The 15,731-nt window shown below is 44.5% G+C and overlaps 5 protein-coding genes across 5 annotated transcripts; 2 read left to right on the top strand and 3 right to left on the bottom strand.

Annotated features, from left to right (window-relative positions):
• The first annotated feature begins 9,088 nt into the window (after positions 1 to 9,088).
• Positions 9,089 to 9,485, top strand: LOC136756730 (histone H4). Its single transcript, XM_066712342.1, has one exon. It carries the CDS (start codon positions 9,123 to 9,125, stop codon positions 9,432 to 9,434), a length of 312 nt encoding a protein of 103 aa, XP_066568439.1. The 5' UTR covers positions 9,089 to 9,122; the 3' UTR covers positions 9,435 to 9,485.
• Positions 9,486 to 10,426: 941 nt separating this feature from the next.
• Positions 10,427 to 10,869, top strand: LOC136756666 (histone H2B). Its single transcript, XM_066712337.1, has one exon. The coding sequence runs from the start codon at positions 10,442 to 10,444 to the stop codon at positions 10,814 to 10,816; it is 375 nt and encodes a 124-aa protein (XP_066568434.1). The 5' UTR covers positions 10,427 to 10,441; the 3' UTR covers positions 10,817 to 10,869.
• Positions 10,870 to 11,588: 719 nt separating this feature from the next.
• Positions 11,589 to 12,092, bottom strand: LOC136756439 (histone H3). The gene has a single exon (XM_066712322.1). The coding sequence runs from the start codon at positions 12,057 to 12,059 to the stop codon at positions 11,649 to 11,651; it is 411 nt and encodes a 136-aa protein (XP_066568419.1). The 5' UTR covers positions 12,060 to 12,092; the 3' UTR covers positions 11,589 to 11,648.
• An 885-nt stretch (positions 12,093 to 12,977) lies between these two features.
• LOC136756600 (histone H2A-like) lies at positions 12,978 to 13,447 on the bottom strand. The gene has a single exon (XM_066712333.1). It carries the CDS (start codon positions 13,405 to 13,407, stop codon positions 13,024 to 13,026), a length of 384 nt encoding a protein of 127 aa, XP_066568430.1. The 5' UTR covers positions 13,408 to 13,447; the 3' UTR covers positions 12,978 to 13,023.
• Positions 13,448 to 14,633: 1,186 nt separating this feature from the next.
• LOC136756236 (histone H1-like) lies at positions 14,634 to 15,335 on the bottom strand. Its single transcript, XM_066712308.1, has one exon. It carries the CDS (start codon positions 15,304 to 15,306, stop codon positions 14,662 to 14,664), a length of 645 nt encoding a protein of 214 aa, XP_066568405.1. The 5' UTR covers positions 15,307 to 15,335; the 3' UTR covers positions 14,634 to 14,661.
• Positions 15,336 to 15,731: the final 396 nt, after the last annotated feature.

Here is a 15,731-nt window from a genome sequence, read left to right as displayed (position 1 = left end):
AACACACGGCACAACTCGCCCGGACGGTCACATATACGACTCCTAAGATGAACACCTCTCTGCTACCACTGCGAGATACTGTATCATTTAGCAAACACATATGTAAAGAATGTGATTGAGAGTTGAACTGGTAAAGAATATAAACCAGTAGCGCATTAAACTGTATTTGTAGTACATTTAAACTGTTGCATTTGAACAGGATCGGCTTCTCCCAGACTGGCGTCGGTCTCAGTTCTGCGGTCCAACAGAAACGAGTCACACTATGTTTAAACCCAGCCAGCACGCCCGGGTTTTGTTGTTGTTGTTGTTTGTTTGTTTGTTTGTTTGAAATGCTGAAAATTAAGGTTAAAATCCAGTTGTGATAAATATAATAGAAATGACAAATGAATTGTCAAAACAGCAGAACCACACGCAACCGGGCCCCAAGTGGGTTGTAGCTGGTTAGGCTGGGCTCAGCTGGGGTTTAGATGTTTTTTTTACTGGGTTCTGTGGGTCCCAGTTGGGCTCTGTGTGGGTTCCCTTACTCAAAACTTTTTTTGTTTTCATGTAGATTTTTGATATACACTTTAGATGTTATGGTTAGATTTGTTACTTGTGTTCACCCAGTCATTATTTCGTATTTAGCATATGTAAGGTATATAGTATGTAGACTATAATGTTTAGCCTGATTCGCATTAATATTATTTAATAATGCCTCATATTTTAGTTTTATAGCATCATTTATAATATAGTTGTTTTATAGAACTTTTTCAAATGTATTCCCATGTAGTCATATTCGATCAGTTTGATGAATTGAATTAGATTAAGTTGTTATTTAGTTAGTTGTTTTTTTAGTTCAGATAAATTATGTTTGATAGATCAATTATTAAAATATTATATGGTATAGATAGTTTTCAGTTAGATCAAAATTGACAGACTCCAGACTCTACATATTTTATAAATGTTTATTGGATTTAATTACCTATACTCATTGTATTAGAAAAATATTGAGATTAAGGTTCTACATTTGAACCTATGATTGACATGTACAACATATCCTTCCACAAATTAAGTGTAAAAATATCTGCATGTATCATAATCAAAACTGTAATAATAAAGTCATGTTCTTGTTATGAAAATAATAGTCTAAGCATAAACATTTTATTTGAAATATACAGTCACTTCTACACTACTAATATAATACTAGTAAAGATTGCAAGTACATCACTTTAGACAGGGGTTGCCTATATCTGTAACTCTACAGACCTGTATCGGTCTTAACTCAGTTCGTACGTTTATATATCGAATATTACTTTATATGCCCATATAGCTTATTATACGCTGCCTATATGATATTCTTAATTACACAATTTACCTTAAACATATTGCCAACATTAATATTACTTCATCATCTTCCTTGGAATACTTTCTTATGTTTATTATTATTATTATTATTATTATTATTATTATTATTATTATTGTTATTATTATTATTATTATTAAACTGTCACATCGCTTGCACCTGTCGCGTCCAATGTGAATAGACCTTAACGGTTAATTTTTTCCTGGCACCAGGGGCGGACTGGCTGGGTCACAGGCCAGGATGCTAGTATACAAGCATAGGCCACTTTTCTGAAACAATCGCTAGAATATTGGAAATGAAAACCACATAGCTTACAAAAACCACCATAAACAAAACCAACACGAAGGCCTGCAACTCCCAAAGTCTTTTAAAGAAAATGTTTTGCTTCGGACAGTATTACACAAAAAAATATAATAATAATAACAATAATGCATACAGTACTCTCTTCTCTGGCATTAAACTGACTGCTGCAGAGTTGAGGTGCCTGACTGTTGCTGAGTTGAGTTGACTATGACTGCTACTGCTGCCTTTAAGGAGTCAGACTATGCATATTTCAACCATCAGATGAGTGAAGGTGAATATCTAAGTAGAGCAAACATTTCATAAATGAATGAATTTCAGAATTGAGAAATTGCGTTCACAAGAAATATGGGTAAATGACAAACTTAAAAGACGTTTCAGTGCACGTTTCAGTTTCAGTGCAGATGGGAGCAGTGCAGTGCTCAACAGTATCTTTTACCTCTGACAGAGCAAAGCATAAAATAGAGGATAATGTCACACTGTCTATATAGATTGCAGCAATAGCATCGTAAATTCCAGCAAAAGCAAGCAAATCATTCCTCAAATCTGGACCACAACATTAGCCATGGTGGCAGTACCTTCAGACTTTCAGGTTGAAATAGAAAACCTGGCTCCACAAGTTCTTGTCATTTCTGGGATGTAACACTGAGGCATCCTTCATTAAGTCTGTGTGTGTCATAAACCTGTTCAACTGTAACAGTAGCCTTCTTGAATAGAACTTCTGGTTAGTACAGAGCAGGGTTGGCCAACCCTTTTCCTGGAGAGCCACAATCCTGCAGGATTTCCTGGTCTCTCTAAATTACCAATCAATGGATACCTTGAACACAGGGACATTCAGCCTAATTAAGACCCACAATTGGCTCAATTAAGCAGTTAATCTGGATAGAACAAAAACCTGTACACCCTGAGGCTCTCCAGGACCGGGGTTAGCCACCCCTAATTAGAAAGTTGAATAAATATGGAAAATCTCAAAATACATTGTGAACTGAATTATTATTATTTCATTATCAAATATTAAATACAAATCTTAAACATGTTTTGTAACAAAACCAAACCTAACGTTGCCAGAGCTGTGGTATATACAATAATACTAATTCCTGTACAGCCTTCAATACATTCTAATTGATTTAATGATGTTTGTATTAAGACTTCCTGTTTTCATAATGTAAAACATCAATAAGTCTGTACTATGTATTTTTAAAATGCATGTCTTAAACACTGTTACTCTCAATTATGTCATATTGTACTTGTTGCTGACAGGGAGTCAGATTGTTTCCGTTAGTAACGATGCAGTTTTCAGTTATCTTTCAAGTCGGAAGCACTGCCCAAGGGGGAGGGGATTCTGCACACTTCTGTAGGAACCCAATCGAAATGTCAGACTATCAAAGCTGCCATTGGCCCCTGTGCCCGTCACTCAAGACAGGTCCCTTCCTACTTCCTTTTTCAGATAACACTACATTACAGCAAGTCGGGCAAACTAAACTAGTTTATATTTTTCGGGAACAAGCAATCACTTCAGAAATTACACATAGGATCATTTTACAAGTTTTAAACATATCAACTAACATCCTAACTAAGTTTGTAAATGTATATTTTATTGAGCCTTAACTGTTGTTCCAAGTGTTTCCGTAAAAGGGTGAAGAGCTTGCTGCCTTTTCCACTTGTTGTGGTAGTCTGGCAATTATGTATTGTATAGCCTCTATAAAGTTCTTCAACTTTAATTGTTGACCACAGAAAATTATCTTCCATCTTGTACGCGTTCCCCAACTTAGTGAAGGCTGTGTATGCTGCTGATGTTGTGATGGGTTAGGTTTTATCTCGTGCAAAAGCACATAATAGGCTAGCACGGGCATCATTATCCAATCCATATATTTTCTGTTTTATATTGAATGTGTACTTTCATGTCCAAATCAGTATATATTTTTATATTCTAATAAATATTTATTTTACCATGATTCGTTGTTACTGTGTTATGTTGGTATTAATATAATAGAGCACACTTCATATATATATATAATGTATGTGTGTTATTGTAAATAAGGCAAGACAAAAAGACATAAGGCAAAGACAAATACCAGTATAGAAAATATAATTTATAAATAAAATGTATGACTTAATGTAATTGCTGGGCAAATATCTTAAATAAATACAGTAACATCAAAACACTAGATGATCTGTGAAAAATAGCATCCCCATGTATAAGATACGTGACTATGATTTGAGGAAAATGAACTGGGAGGTAGAAAATACAAGACTGATAGGAAAATATTGATGTAATGTTTATTTAATGAATGGCTTTTGTCAATTTACCACAGTTTCATGTGTTCCAGGCGCTTCTCTGGCTCTCCTCTCCTGTCCAACTTCCCATCTGCTATTCAAGCTTCCCAGTGATTTCGTAGATGTTGTCATGTGACTCCTTCTTACGCTCTGATTGGGTACGTGTCCAGGGCGATTTTATGAAAATAGGATTCTGCTCTATTGCTTGAAATCGGATGAATTTGCATTAAATTTGATTTCTTGCGATTTCACTGTGAAATTTCGAGGAAATCTTGGGCTGCATTCGGATTTTATGAAATCGGATTTCATGGAAATTTCATAATGTATCGTGGCCTTAGCATACACAGTGTGGGGCAAGCAGAGCAACTCTCACGCCGCCTGCGCTACATTGTGGCAGTGGACCCCTGATAGCTCCTCGCAGCACAGGAGGAATCTCACTCAACTGAACAGTACAGAGCAGCCAGCTACACTGTGCTGTCATGATAACAATAAGATATATCGCAAGGTGCAGGAAGCAGATCACACATCCTCCACATAACATGGGAGCAGGTGCCATCTACTAGCACAGCTAAATGCAGGGCAACAGCAGGCTCTACTATTATAAAATGTATATACACAGCGGGATGCAGGATCCAGTTCATACGCCCTCCACACAACATGGGAGTGGCGGCCACTTGCTCCAATAAGTGGCCACACCAGCTCTACAATGTCATAACCAATTAACTATATACATATAGTTAAAATATATATTTTCCTTTCAGTCTCGTATTTCTTACTGCATCGACCGTGGCATACTGAGGGGAGATGCAGACCAAACCTACACTTTTCATGACCTGTCCATCTGGCTGCAGACCAAATCATGTGCCAAACATATTTCTGACCATGCAGCAGTCCTTTACAAAGGTGAGGGCTCAAAGCTGGATAAATGGGAGCAGCACTATACCTCCAAGAAGTAGGAGCAACCATCCTTTGTCTATTACAATGCTGAAACAGCTCCAGCTGATTCAAGCTCACGTCCTTCAGCCTGTCAGTCATTGTACACCTAGACTAAAGACAAGCCAAAGTCATACTGCCCATTTTGTAACACCAATGAGCACTACCTCAAAGCCTGTGCGGAATTCAAGAAGCTGTCCGCCGGGCAGATAAATAAGTGGATCAAAGAGAAGGAGCATTGCTGGCAATGCGGACGTTCACACTCACCTGAGGCCTGTACCCTGAAGAAGCCATGCAACATATGCAAAGAGCTTCACCTCACCATAACTGCATAACTCAAAACCACAGGGGTGCGTGTCTTCGGATGTTGCTGACCCTGATCCGATAATGCCCAATGTACATTTAAGGTGGTATTCCCCTCACATGACTTGCTTAGCCGACAGTGATGGCGCCATAGCCAGATCCTCGCTGACCTCTTCTGGGCCAAATTCGTGAGATTTTACCTTACAAATCTCCAGCTCCGCCAGAAGTGGCAGGCAGACTGCACGGATTTGACAGTTGGCCAGGTTGTCATGATCGATGATCCTCAGATACCTTGTGCACAGTGGCCAACTGGTAGGTTACAGAAGTCTATGAGGGATCAGATGGTCGTATCCGTGCTGCCAAGATTCAAGTTCAGGGCCGGAGTTATGTTCGTCCTGTGGCCAGACTGATTCGTCTCCCTTCCCACAAGAATGACAGTGAGGACATTGAGAAATAGTTTGTTATAGAAATTTAGGGGCAGCTGTGTCAGAAAGTCTGTTAGCTTGTGATATGTCGCCCTCTAGTGTTCATGTTTTGTTCATGCCGTTTCTGGAAATTTCCTTCGGTAGCCATTTTCTCCTGCAAACTTATAAACAACAAACCTCCTCTCCTTTCCATACCGTTTTTCTACACCATCCGTGCATCAATGCAGAGATGTAAGTTTCCGATTTTGTTCACGATTAATTCAGGATGAATTATATAATACTAAGATCAACATTTAACTGTATTTTTCATGTTCATAGTGAATGTAGCTCTTCAGTTAATGTTATTAATTAAGTTAATGCTGTTCCTCTGTGTATGTAAAGATATTGCTGATGCAGATCTTATTGTAAAAATATATATTTCTGTTTATTTACAGACCACGGTTCATTAACACGGGCAATTAAAATGAGCAATTAACAAAGGCAATTAACAGTAATTTGCAAGGAGAATGAATAAACATTCAGTTGTGGAATATTGTTTCTAGCGTCCAGTCATCTGATCGTGACTGCTGTCCTCAGGAACTTGTTTACTTTACCTTACGCTTACGAACTGGTGTACCTGCACCTACGTGCTAACGAGGTCCTCACCCTCTTTCACATGGGGCACAGGAAACAGTTCATTCACCTTTTGTGCAACATGGGAGTGATGGCCACTTGCAACATCAGCTCTACCAAACAAATAACATCACATTCGGCCTCTGTGCCATGGATAACATCAGTCCTTTGTACTGGTAGTTGGCCTCCACAAAGCCTCGCTGGTACAAGGTACAAGCAGAATACAAGATTTTCCTCACGAAACCTGCAGAAATATCTGGGCTAACGCTACACACGTTTGCCTCACAAATACAGAGAAAGATGTCTCCTGGATGGCTGTGAGTCGGTGTCTCCCCACCCGAGTGTTCATGTATAGAATGGGCTTGGCCCTGTTTGACACCTGCCTGGGAAGGCAGTGCCCCTGGGCTTGCAGGGTCTGGCTCTTGTTCTGTCCATTCCTCCACAGGTTTGCCGTACCTGGGCAGACGACTGCCCAGCAGATCCTGTATGAACCAGCCGTAGGACTGACTTCAGCTACTCTGAGGTGCTGGTGGCGTGTCGTCTGCGCGTTGAAACAGGCCCAGTTGGAGGGACGGAAAATCTGCTTGTTCAATAAGCAGGAGCTGGACCAAAGACGATCGCACAGAGGGCCATGGTCCTAGTACGAGATCATGTCAATCTGGAGATCCACCAGAGGGGCAAGGAGAAAGCCATGAAGAACTGGAAAATTCATCATCTGGGGGAGCTTAGAATCCCATGATGGGACCCCACCTCCGTGGTTGGATACTCCCCCTGCTGGAGCCCGAGTCCAAGAGCTTTATTTCTTTTACTGATTCATGATTGTTTTATAAAAACAATTTAAACTGTTTTTAAAACATTGAATTGTTAATTTGTATCCTGATTTGTTTTTGTTTTTTTGGTGGTTTTGTATTTTTATGATCTGGTGTATTGACCGTCATTCTTTCTTTAAATGCATTGGATTGTTTTGTTTGGTTTCTAGATGTTTCTTTTTTATGTTTTTGTTTATCCAGTGCATTAACCATTACGTTTCGCAATGCACCAGATTGTTTTCATTAACCTTAAGATTTTTTGAATATTCATTTTTTTGGCACTTGATATAATTTAATGTAATGTAATTATGGATTATTCCCCTGTCACTTGGTTTTGTTTTAAGTTCTGTAATGATTTATGTCAGGATTTTCAATGTTTTTTTTAGGATTTAAAAAAATAATAATCATAAGTATTACAGTTTTGAATGTTTTTATTTGTAATACTACATCCAATAAAACAGTATCTTCCATGATGGGATAAAAACTCTGTATACAGCGGGGCACGAGTAGATCGAGTGCCCTCCGCTGAGGACAGCAGCAGCAGTCCACTGCTCTACTAGCTCACAGCTAGAGCAGGGTCACAGACCTGCTGTCCAATAAACTACCCACAGAGCGAGGCAGCGAGATTCAGCCTGAGTGCCGTGCGCTGGGGACAGCGGCAACGTGCCCCCTGTTCCACTAGCACAGCTAGAACGGGGCCACAGACCTGCTGTCAAACTAACGACATACACTGTGGGGTACAAGAGCCAGCTCATGCACCTCCCATGTAACACAGGAGAAGTTGACACCTGCCAATTATAACTAAGGCTAAGGCAGCGCAACAGCAGCTCATACTGTTTTGGGATAAATGAACAATGTACACAGCGAGGCAGCGAGCTGAAAACAGCGGCAGTGGCCTTCCAGTCTACTAGCAGAACTAGGACTGGACCACAGTCCTGCTGTCTACTGTGTGGGGAAAATATAGAAATCCTATTCTGCCTTTGTCCTTGGTTTGCTGTTACTCCTCACTCGGTTATCAGCAGCTCACATTCCTTTCTTGCAACGTATTAACTGCAAAGTACATTCTAATGCAATTGGCAATGTAGAGGTTAATGATTTGAAGAGCGATTGGAAGTAAGACTTCTTGGCTGAGGTGAAAGAGGAGGAGAATGTGGACAGTAGAGAGCGGTAGACTTCGAGGGCAGCTGGGAGTTTGGTCCTTTTCCACCTCTGTTCGGAGGAAACGCAGACTAGTTCAGGTTGAATGGAGAACAGCAGAGAGCGAAGGCTGAGGAGGGGAGGGACGGGCAGGACGAGATGTGAGAGGAGAGAGTCAAGGGAGGAGGTGAGTGAAGAGAACGAAGAGGAGGTAGCACAGTTGACAGATAGATGGGAAAAACAGTCAATGTAAGGTAAAAGAGTGAGGGCAGTGGAGGCAAGGGTGGAGGGGGAGACAGAGCGGAGATTACGGTGGAGGGTGACAGAGAGGGTGGGTGGAGCAGGGAGGGAGGGAGGGAAAGGGAGAAGGAGATGAGGCGGTGGTCGGAGATGTCCATGGGTGTCCCAGAGAGTGTCGAAGGGGAGCAGCCTCTAGAGAAGATGAGGTCTAGCTGGTGGCCCATGTGAGTGGGGGGAGACTTACAGGGGAGAATCATCTCTGGGCTCTGGGCCCAGGCCTAATGGCTGCCTCCCCTCTACGCAGTGGATCAGAGACCAGCAGCAGGAAGAGCACAAAGATCTCATATTATATAGTCCTGTATCTTGGCTCTGCCCTCATGGAGGGGCTGTGGTCACTCAGGGCTCCTCTGTGTGAGAGAGACAGTGTGCGGTGTTAGCAGTAGTAATAATACTAATACAAACAATAATACTACTAATAATAACTGAGCCCCAATTGGCGACATTTCAAGAACAACTCGCATAATATCATATAACTATAATATAAATGTATTAAGTCTTTGAGAAATAGAGGCTGTCGGGAGTGAATTCGGCAGAAAAAATGCTCAAACGCAGTCTGAGAACGAGGCTGCGGGCTGCTACAGCGTTATGCTTTCAATCAGGTCCGCACAGACTGTAGAAATACACAACGCAAGCCCCTCGTTTGTATTCATTCTCTAGTGTAATCGTTGAGAGGCTGAAGCTACGATGTCTGGAAGAGGAAAGGGTGGAAAAGGACTCGGTAAAGGAGGCGCAAAGCGTCATCGTAAAGTGCTGCGTGATAACATCCAGGGAATCACTAAGCCCGCTATTCGCCGCCTGGCTCGCCGTGGCGGAGTCAAGCGTATCTCTGGGCTGATCTATGAGGAGACCCGCGGAGTGCTGAAGGTGTTCCTGGAGAATGTGATCCGTGATGCCGTCACCTACACCGAGCACGCCAAGAGGAAGACCGTGACCGCCATGGATGTGGTGTACGCGCTGAAGCGCCAGGGCCGCACTCTGTACGGTTTCGGAGGCTGAACGACAGCCTGCCCGATCATCTCGAAACACAAAGGCCCTTTTAAGGGCCGCCCACACTTTCTGCTAAGGAGCTTGACTGTTTTCTCTTCTTTAGTTTTCCGTTATATAGTATGTGGAGTGGCACACATTTAAACTCTAAGCTTCAATATCCTCATCTGGATTTGTATTTCACTATGATGCTTAAGTGTATTTGTGACTAAATTTGCGAAGTTATCGCAACGATTAAGACCATGTCTGTAAAGGCTTCTGTGTCGGGGTGGACAGGAATATTAAAATATATTTTCTAAGAACTAATTGAGCATTGATGTCTCCCTGTTCACGAGTTTTAAACCAGACAACCATACAATGTTTAAGTTTCCATTTACCCACAAACGCATGTAATATAAGTGTGTGGGAATAGTGGCTCGCCAGTCAGCCCGTCTACATGTCTCCTGCCTCGCTCATCCAGACGGTTATGTCGCTCTTCTCTCCTCCACGTTTAACTTGGATGTATTACAACCCCGTGACAATCGACTAAGCAAAGAAGTATACAGATTTAATTATATATATATATATATATATATATATATATAGGACTTGTTTTTGATACACCACTTCAAAACGTGTAATTTGCTAATATATGATCTGTTTAAATACTGAGACAGTTTGGAATGTAAAGTTGGAGATGTCTTCACGATACTCCTGAGTGTTTTGGTGATAAAAACATGTCGAAATGTATTCCCTGGTGTTTGGAAGTGACTGGATATTAGAACATGACATTTACGAACGAGAGCAGGCCATTCGAACCATCGTGCTCGTTTGGAGTCAATCAATAGTGTTCGGTTTCCTTCTCAACGTCTGGTTGTCACACGGATTGCTATTGGTACAAGTGTAGCCAATCAGAGGCCATAATGATGATTCCAGTGGCGCTAACCAATCACTGGCCTTCTCTCGTAATACTAGATTATTTGCATACGGTTACTATAAATTCAGCGTTTGTTGGGCGAAGAAAGTATTATATCGCAACCATGCCTGAACCAGCTAAGTCTGCGCCTAAGAAGGGCTCCAAGAAAGCCGTGACCAAGACGGCGGTGAAGGGCGGTAAGAAGCGCCGAAAGTCCAGGAAGGAGAGCTACGCCATCTACGTGTACAAGGTGCTGAAGCAGGTGCACCCGGACACCGGCATCTCCTCCAAGGCCATGGGCATCATGAACTCGTTCGTCAACGACATCTTCGAGCGCATCGCCGGCGAGGCCTCCCGCCTGGCGCACTACAACAAGCGCTCCACCATCACCTCCCGGGAGATCCAGACCGCCGTGCGGCTGCTGCTGCCCGGAGAGCTGGCCAAGCACGCCGTGTCTGAGGGCACCAAGGCCGTCACCAAGTACACCAGCTCCAAGTAGACCGGACCCGCCGCCACCCCGCCAAACCCAAAGGCTCTTTTAAGAGCCGCCCACTCTGTCTGTGAAAGAGGTTCCGTTTAGTGTTTACTTTTACCTTGTATTATTCTTGCGTCTTAGTGTATGATATCTGCCCCGCCCCGGATGTATGTATTAAGTGTTTTCTGGCTGGAAAAGTGACCGTGTAAAGTATACTTTATGTATCTATTTAATGTCCCTGTTAAAAGCATATCTGGATGTCCATGACACCTGGAGAGTTTGCAGTTTCAAGGCAGAAACCTATCTTACTTTCGAATGATAAGACGGGGAGCAGCGTTTGGGAGTGTAATATACTGTAAGTTATGTAACGTATTTTATACATGTGCTTAATTTGATTTATTAACAAACTGGGTTTAAACATAGTCAATACCAACAGCTCGCTGTGCCTAAAGCTGCACGGCCAGAGACTCAATCACAGCCAATAATCTCACTGGCGCAGCTGGTGGCAGAGTCGGGAGTATTCATGTTAGGGCAGGCGGACGCTTCGAACTTCTCTCCGCATCAAACGGAGCTCTAGGTTAAGGCAGCTTCACTAAACCGTAATGCCAAACGACATCACTATTATCCCCCTGAAAAATACAACAACCAATGCGTACGTTATACATTATTTAGAGAAAACATGAGTAGCGGGTGGGTTATTTAACTGCTCGCACATTCTATAGACTGCATTTGTGTAAAATACAAACAAACAGACATAGCCTTAGTATCCAAAATGAAACTGCCCTCTGAAAGACAATTGTGTGGCTCTGAAAAGAGCCGTTGTGTCTCCGGGCGTGCCTGGGTCGGGTGTCAGGGTCTAGGCTCGCTCTCCGCGGATGCGGCGGGCCAGCTGGATGTCCTTGGGCATGATGGTGACTCTCTTGGCGTGGATGGCGCACAGGTTGGTGTCCTCGAACAGGCCGACCAGGTAGGCCTCGCTGGCCTCCTGCAGAGCCATGACGGCCGAGCTCTGGAAGCGCAGGTCGGTCTTGAAGTCCTGGGCGATCTCTCGGACCAGGCGCTGGAAGGGCAGCTTGCGGATCAGCAGCTCGGTGGATTTCTGGTAGCGGCGGATCTCCCGGAGAGCCACAGTGCCGGGCCTATAGCGGTGAGGCTTCTTCACTCCGCCGGTGGCCGGGGCGCTCTTACGGGCAGCTTTGGTCGCCAGCTGCTTCCTCGGCGCCTTCCCGCCGGTGGACTTACGCGCGGTCTGCTTGGTTCTGGCCATTCTTTAGCGATATCTAAGCAACAACCTAGAAATGAAACAGTAAAGCGGGCGCTACGCTTTATAAAGAGGGAATACCCTGGAGCTATTGGCTAAACCTCATTCTGCCTGATGATTGGTTAGAGTTTGAATCCTAAGCAGTGATTGGGCATTTTGAATTCAGGCGCTAGTAAGTGCGTTCTGTCTCCTCCCCCCACAGCTCCTAAGCGAGCAGGCTGTTTCACTGCCCCTCGCTCTCTCCCTCCCGCCGTTTCAACACTAGTTTAATTCGGCCTGATATCAGTGCATGGGGACTATTACTATCGCATATCTAATACTTTAATAAATGAGGTTACAAGTTGAATGTGTACCCCTGTATTTAAGACATGATCTTATTAAAAACTATATTTCATTGTTCCGTTTAAGAAGTCACCTGGATTGTTTATTCCAATCCCTGTAGAAAGGTTAAGATTTAACAGCTAAAGATAATTGCTGCTGGCAGCGTGTGACGATGCAATAATGGGGGCTTCGTTGTGGTTGCACTCATTTCAACTGTGTACAGTTCATGAGGGCGATACGTGTGTGATTGCGCATTATGTTAATAAAATAAACGACAGGCTTTGAAATACGGAGTGGAGACGGCTTCAATAAGTGTGTATAGCCTGATCAATATAGGTCGAGCAAGTCGTGTAGTTACAGCACCACTCGCAGAACAGATGCAGTACATTTTAAACTGCTTATTTTGAATTAGTGTAACAATCACCGCATACATTATGTATTTAGTGCAATATATCGTGCTTTTCAAATGAGAAAGTAGCACTTGGCATAAAAGGGATCAGTAATTTAACTACCGAGCTTACAACCCACTGTATCGCTTTCAACAGATGAATCTCGATTTCATAATCACTTCAAATGGAAGGCCGTGCCTCTAGGAAAGTGTGGGTGGCTCTTAAAAGAGCCGTTGGGGTTCGATCACTCGGTGGGGTCTTTACTTCTTGGCGGGCTTCTCGGTCTTCTTGGGCAGCAGCACGGCCTGGATGTTGGGCAGCACGCCGCCCTGGGCGATGGTCACGCCACCCAGCAGCTTGTTCAGCTCCTCGTCGTTGCGGACGGCGAGCTGCAGGTGCCGGGGGATGATGCGGGTCTTCTTGTTGTCCCGGGCGGCGTTGCCAGCCAGCTCCAGGATCTCGGCGGTCAGATACTCCAGCACAGCGGCCAGGTAGACCGGGGCTCCAGCACCGACCCGCTGAGCATAGTTTCCCTTCCGCAGCAGCCTGTGGACACGGCCGACTGGGAACTGCAGTCCAGCCCTGGAGGAGCGAGTCTTGGCCTTCGCTCTCTGCTTGCCACCGGTTTTGCCTCTTCCACTCATGATCGCACGGTCAGATACAGCAAGTATGGGATACAGAAGAACTACGCTGCCTGTGTTTTATAGACGCTCCTCTCCTTGGGATTGGTTCTTTCTTCCTCTTCCATCCGTCCACTCACAGAGCTGAATTGAGGCGCGCTCGACAGGAGCTGTAACCAATCCGCTCGCAGGTCTCAGATGTCTGTTTCCAGCGGGAGTAGGGGGCGGGAGCGGGTCTCCTGCGCTTTAGGATGAAGCAGCAGCTTTACTGTAGAGCAGGCGGAGCAGAGCCATCACAAAGATTTTAAAAATTTTAAGTGATTTTAAGAATTGATATTTTAAATGATTTTAATCATAAGTATTAAATATTGAATTGTTTTTATTTTAAGAAATGTAAAATACTCAACCCAATAAACAGTATTTACTGTAGAGAGCAGGCGGAGCAGAGCCGTCAGCATTTCATTCACAACCAGTCAGTGATTTAGGGTCCCATTTGAACTGTATGCGAAATTGTACATGTCTGTTTGGACAGTAGTATTTCGATATGAATTAGGTATAATAGAATCATGTACCAATACTTGCTAACAATTTATATCTGTATAATCCCCAGCACTATTGTTGGTATGACTAAGGAACCCATCCTGACACATGAAATCAGTGAGGGTCGCAGACCCTTCATAACCGGTGCAGTTCAAACTTGCAGCTGCAGTTGCGCGTCTCTCATTTCAAGACAAACACCTGTCAGAGCAGCTCAACACGGGTAATGACGGTTCACTGAAGATGCGATGTGACGTCACATTTCATCCTGACATGCCGTGGAGTATTTTAGTATTGAAGAATAATATAGGTCTGCATGATATTGCAATATTACATCGATCATCAGCATTTGGCTGCACAATTTCGGAGGGGGCACATTATGTTGACACTCATGTAAATAATGCTCTGTACCCTTGGGAAAACGCTGAAGCAGCCCCAGCGCACTGCGCTCGACCCCATGCCAACAGCCCGCCCTGTCAGTCAGCCGGCTGCGCTGTGACTCGCCCCGTCACCGAGAGAGAGACTGCTGCAGGAGCGGAGCAGGACACGCCGCCCCGTTCACACCACCGTGCTTCACAAGCCCTGTACACACGTTCACAACGTGGGGGGCTATGGCAAGGAACCTAATTCGTGGACAATTGAACAGACTGGATACAGAAATGGAAAAACGCTGTTAAGAAGTAGTGGTGGCTCTTAGAAGAGCCGTTGGGGTCGAGGCGGGTAGAGTCGGAGTCAATTCCTTCACTTCTTCTTCGGAGCCGCTTTCTTGGCTTTCGGCTTGACGGTTTTGGGCTTGGCGACCTTGGGCTTGGCCGCCTTGGCTTTCTTGGGGCTCTTGGTGGCCTTCTTGGGCGCCGCCGGCTTCTTAGCGGCTTTCTTGGGGCTCTTGGTCGCCTTCTTAGCCGCCGCGGGCTTCTTGGCTTTCTTGGGAGACTTCTTGGCGGCCACTGGCTTCTTCGCTGCCGGCTTCTTCGCTAACGGCTTCTTGGGCTTCTTAGCCGCGGCGGGTTTCTTGGCCGCTGGCTTCTTGGGTGTAGAGGCGGCCTTCTTGGCGGGCTGCTTCTTCTTGGCCTCCGCCTGCTGCTTGTTGAGCTTGAAGGAGCCCGAAGCGCCGGTGCCCTTAACCTGCACCAGAGTGCCCTTGGTCACCAGGCTCTTGACTGCGACCTTGACGCGGGAGTTGTTCTTCTCCACGTCGTAGCCGCCGGCAGCCAGGGCTTTCTTGAGGGCGGCCAGGGAGACGCCGCTTCTCTCCTTGGAAGCGGACACGGCTTTGACGATCAGGTCTCCCACGCTGGGGCCGGCCTTCTTGGGCTTGGCGGCGGACTTCTTCTTGGGCGCCTTGGCCGGCGCGGCGGCGGGAGCTGGAGCCACTTCTTCTGCCATTTGTGTGTCTGTGTCGAGCGAGTCGGACTGTTAAACTGCGCCTGTGAAGGGTGGGTCTTATACACTGCATGAGAACCGTATAGACTCAACCGCGTGCTCGCCGCTTCTTTTGTGCAGACTGTCGCTCGGATCTGTGTTTTCTTTCTACAGAAAAACGCAGAAAGGTGGACGAAAACACCCACACTCACACAAATAAACACACGGAGTACAGATGGAACCCCCTCTCCTTTAATATTAACTCGAGTTTAAGTAATTTTGTTTCATGTTTTTCAACAAGAGCCCTAAAATGTTCCAAAACAGCCTCCAAACACAGCCACCTCAATCTTACTTCCTCTTATCTTTGAAAAATAAAGTTACTAAAATCATCACCAAATACTGAAAATGCTCATTCGTTCTGAAGCCAGGAACTTAATGAATACATTACA

Source organism: Amia ocellicauda, chromosome 1 (genome assembly GCF_036373705.1).
Source record: "Amia ocellicauda isolate fAmiCal2 chromosome 1, fAmiCal2.hap1, whole genome shotgun sequence".
Classification (NCBI taxonomy): Eukaryota; Metazoa; Chordata; class Actinopteri; order Amiiformes; family Amiidae; genus Amia; species Amia ocellicauda.
This window is presented reverse-complemented; position numbering and strand designations above follow the sequence as displayed.

Excerpts from the sequence above, each read along its gene's own strand:
- LOC136756600 (XM_066712333.1), bottom strand. The coding sequence starts at position 13,407 with ATGAGTGGAAGAGGCAAAACCGGTGGCAAGCAGAGAGCGAAGGCCAAG.
- LOC136756439 (XM_066712322.1), bottom strand. The coding sequence starts at position 12,059 with ATGGCCAGAACCAAGCAGACCGCGCGTAAGTCCACCGGCGGGAAGGCG.
- LOC136756730 (XM_066712342.1), top strand. The coding sequence starts at position 9,123 with ATGTCTGGAAGAGGAAAGGGTGGAAAAGGACTCGGTAAAGGAGGCGCA.
- LOC136756666 (XM_066712337.1), top strand. The coding sequence starts at position 10,442 with ATGCCTGAACCAGCTAAGTCTGCGCCTAAGAAGGGCTCCAAGAAAGCC.
- LOC136756236 (XM_066712308.1), bottom strand. The coding sequence starts at position 15,306 with ATGGCAGAAGAAGTGGCTCCAGCTCCCGCCGCCGCGCCGGCCAAGGCG.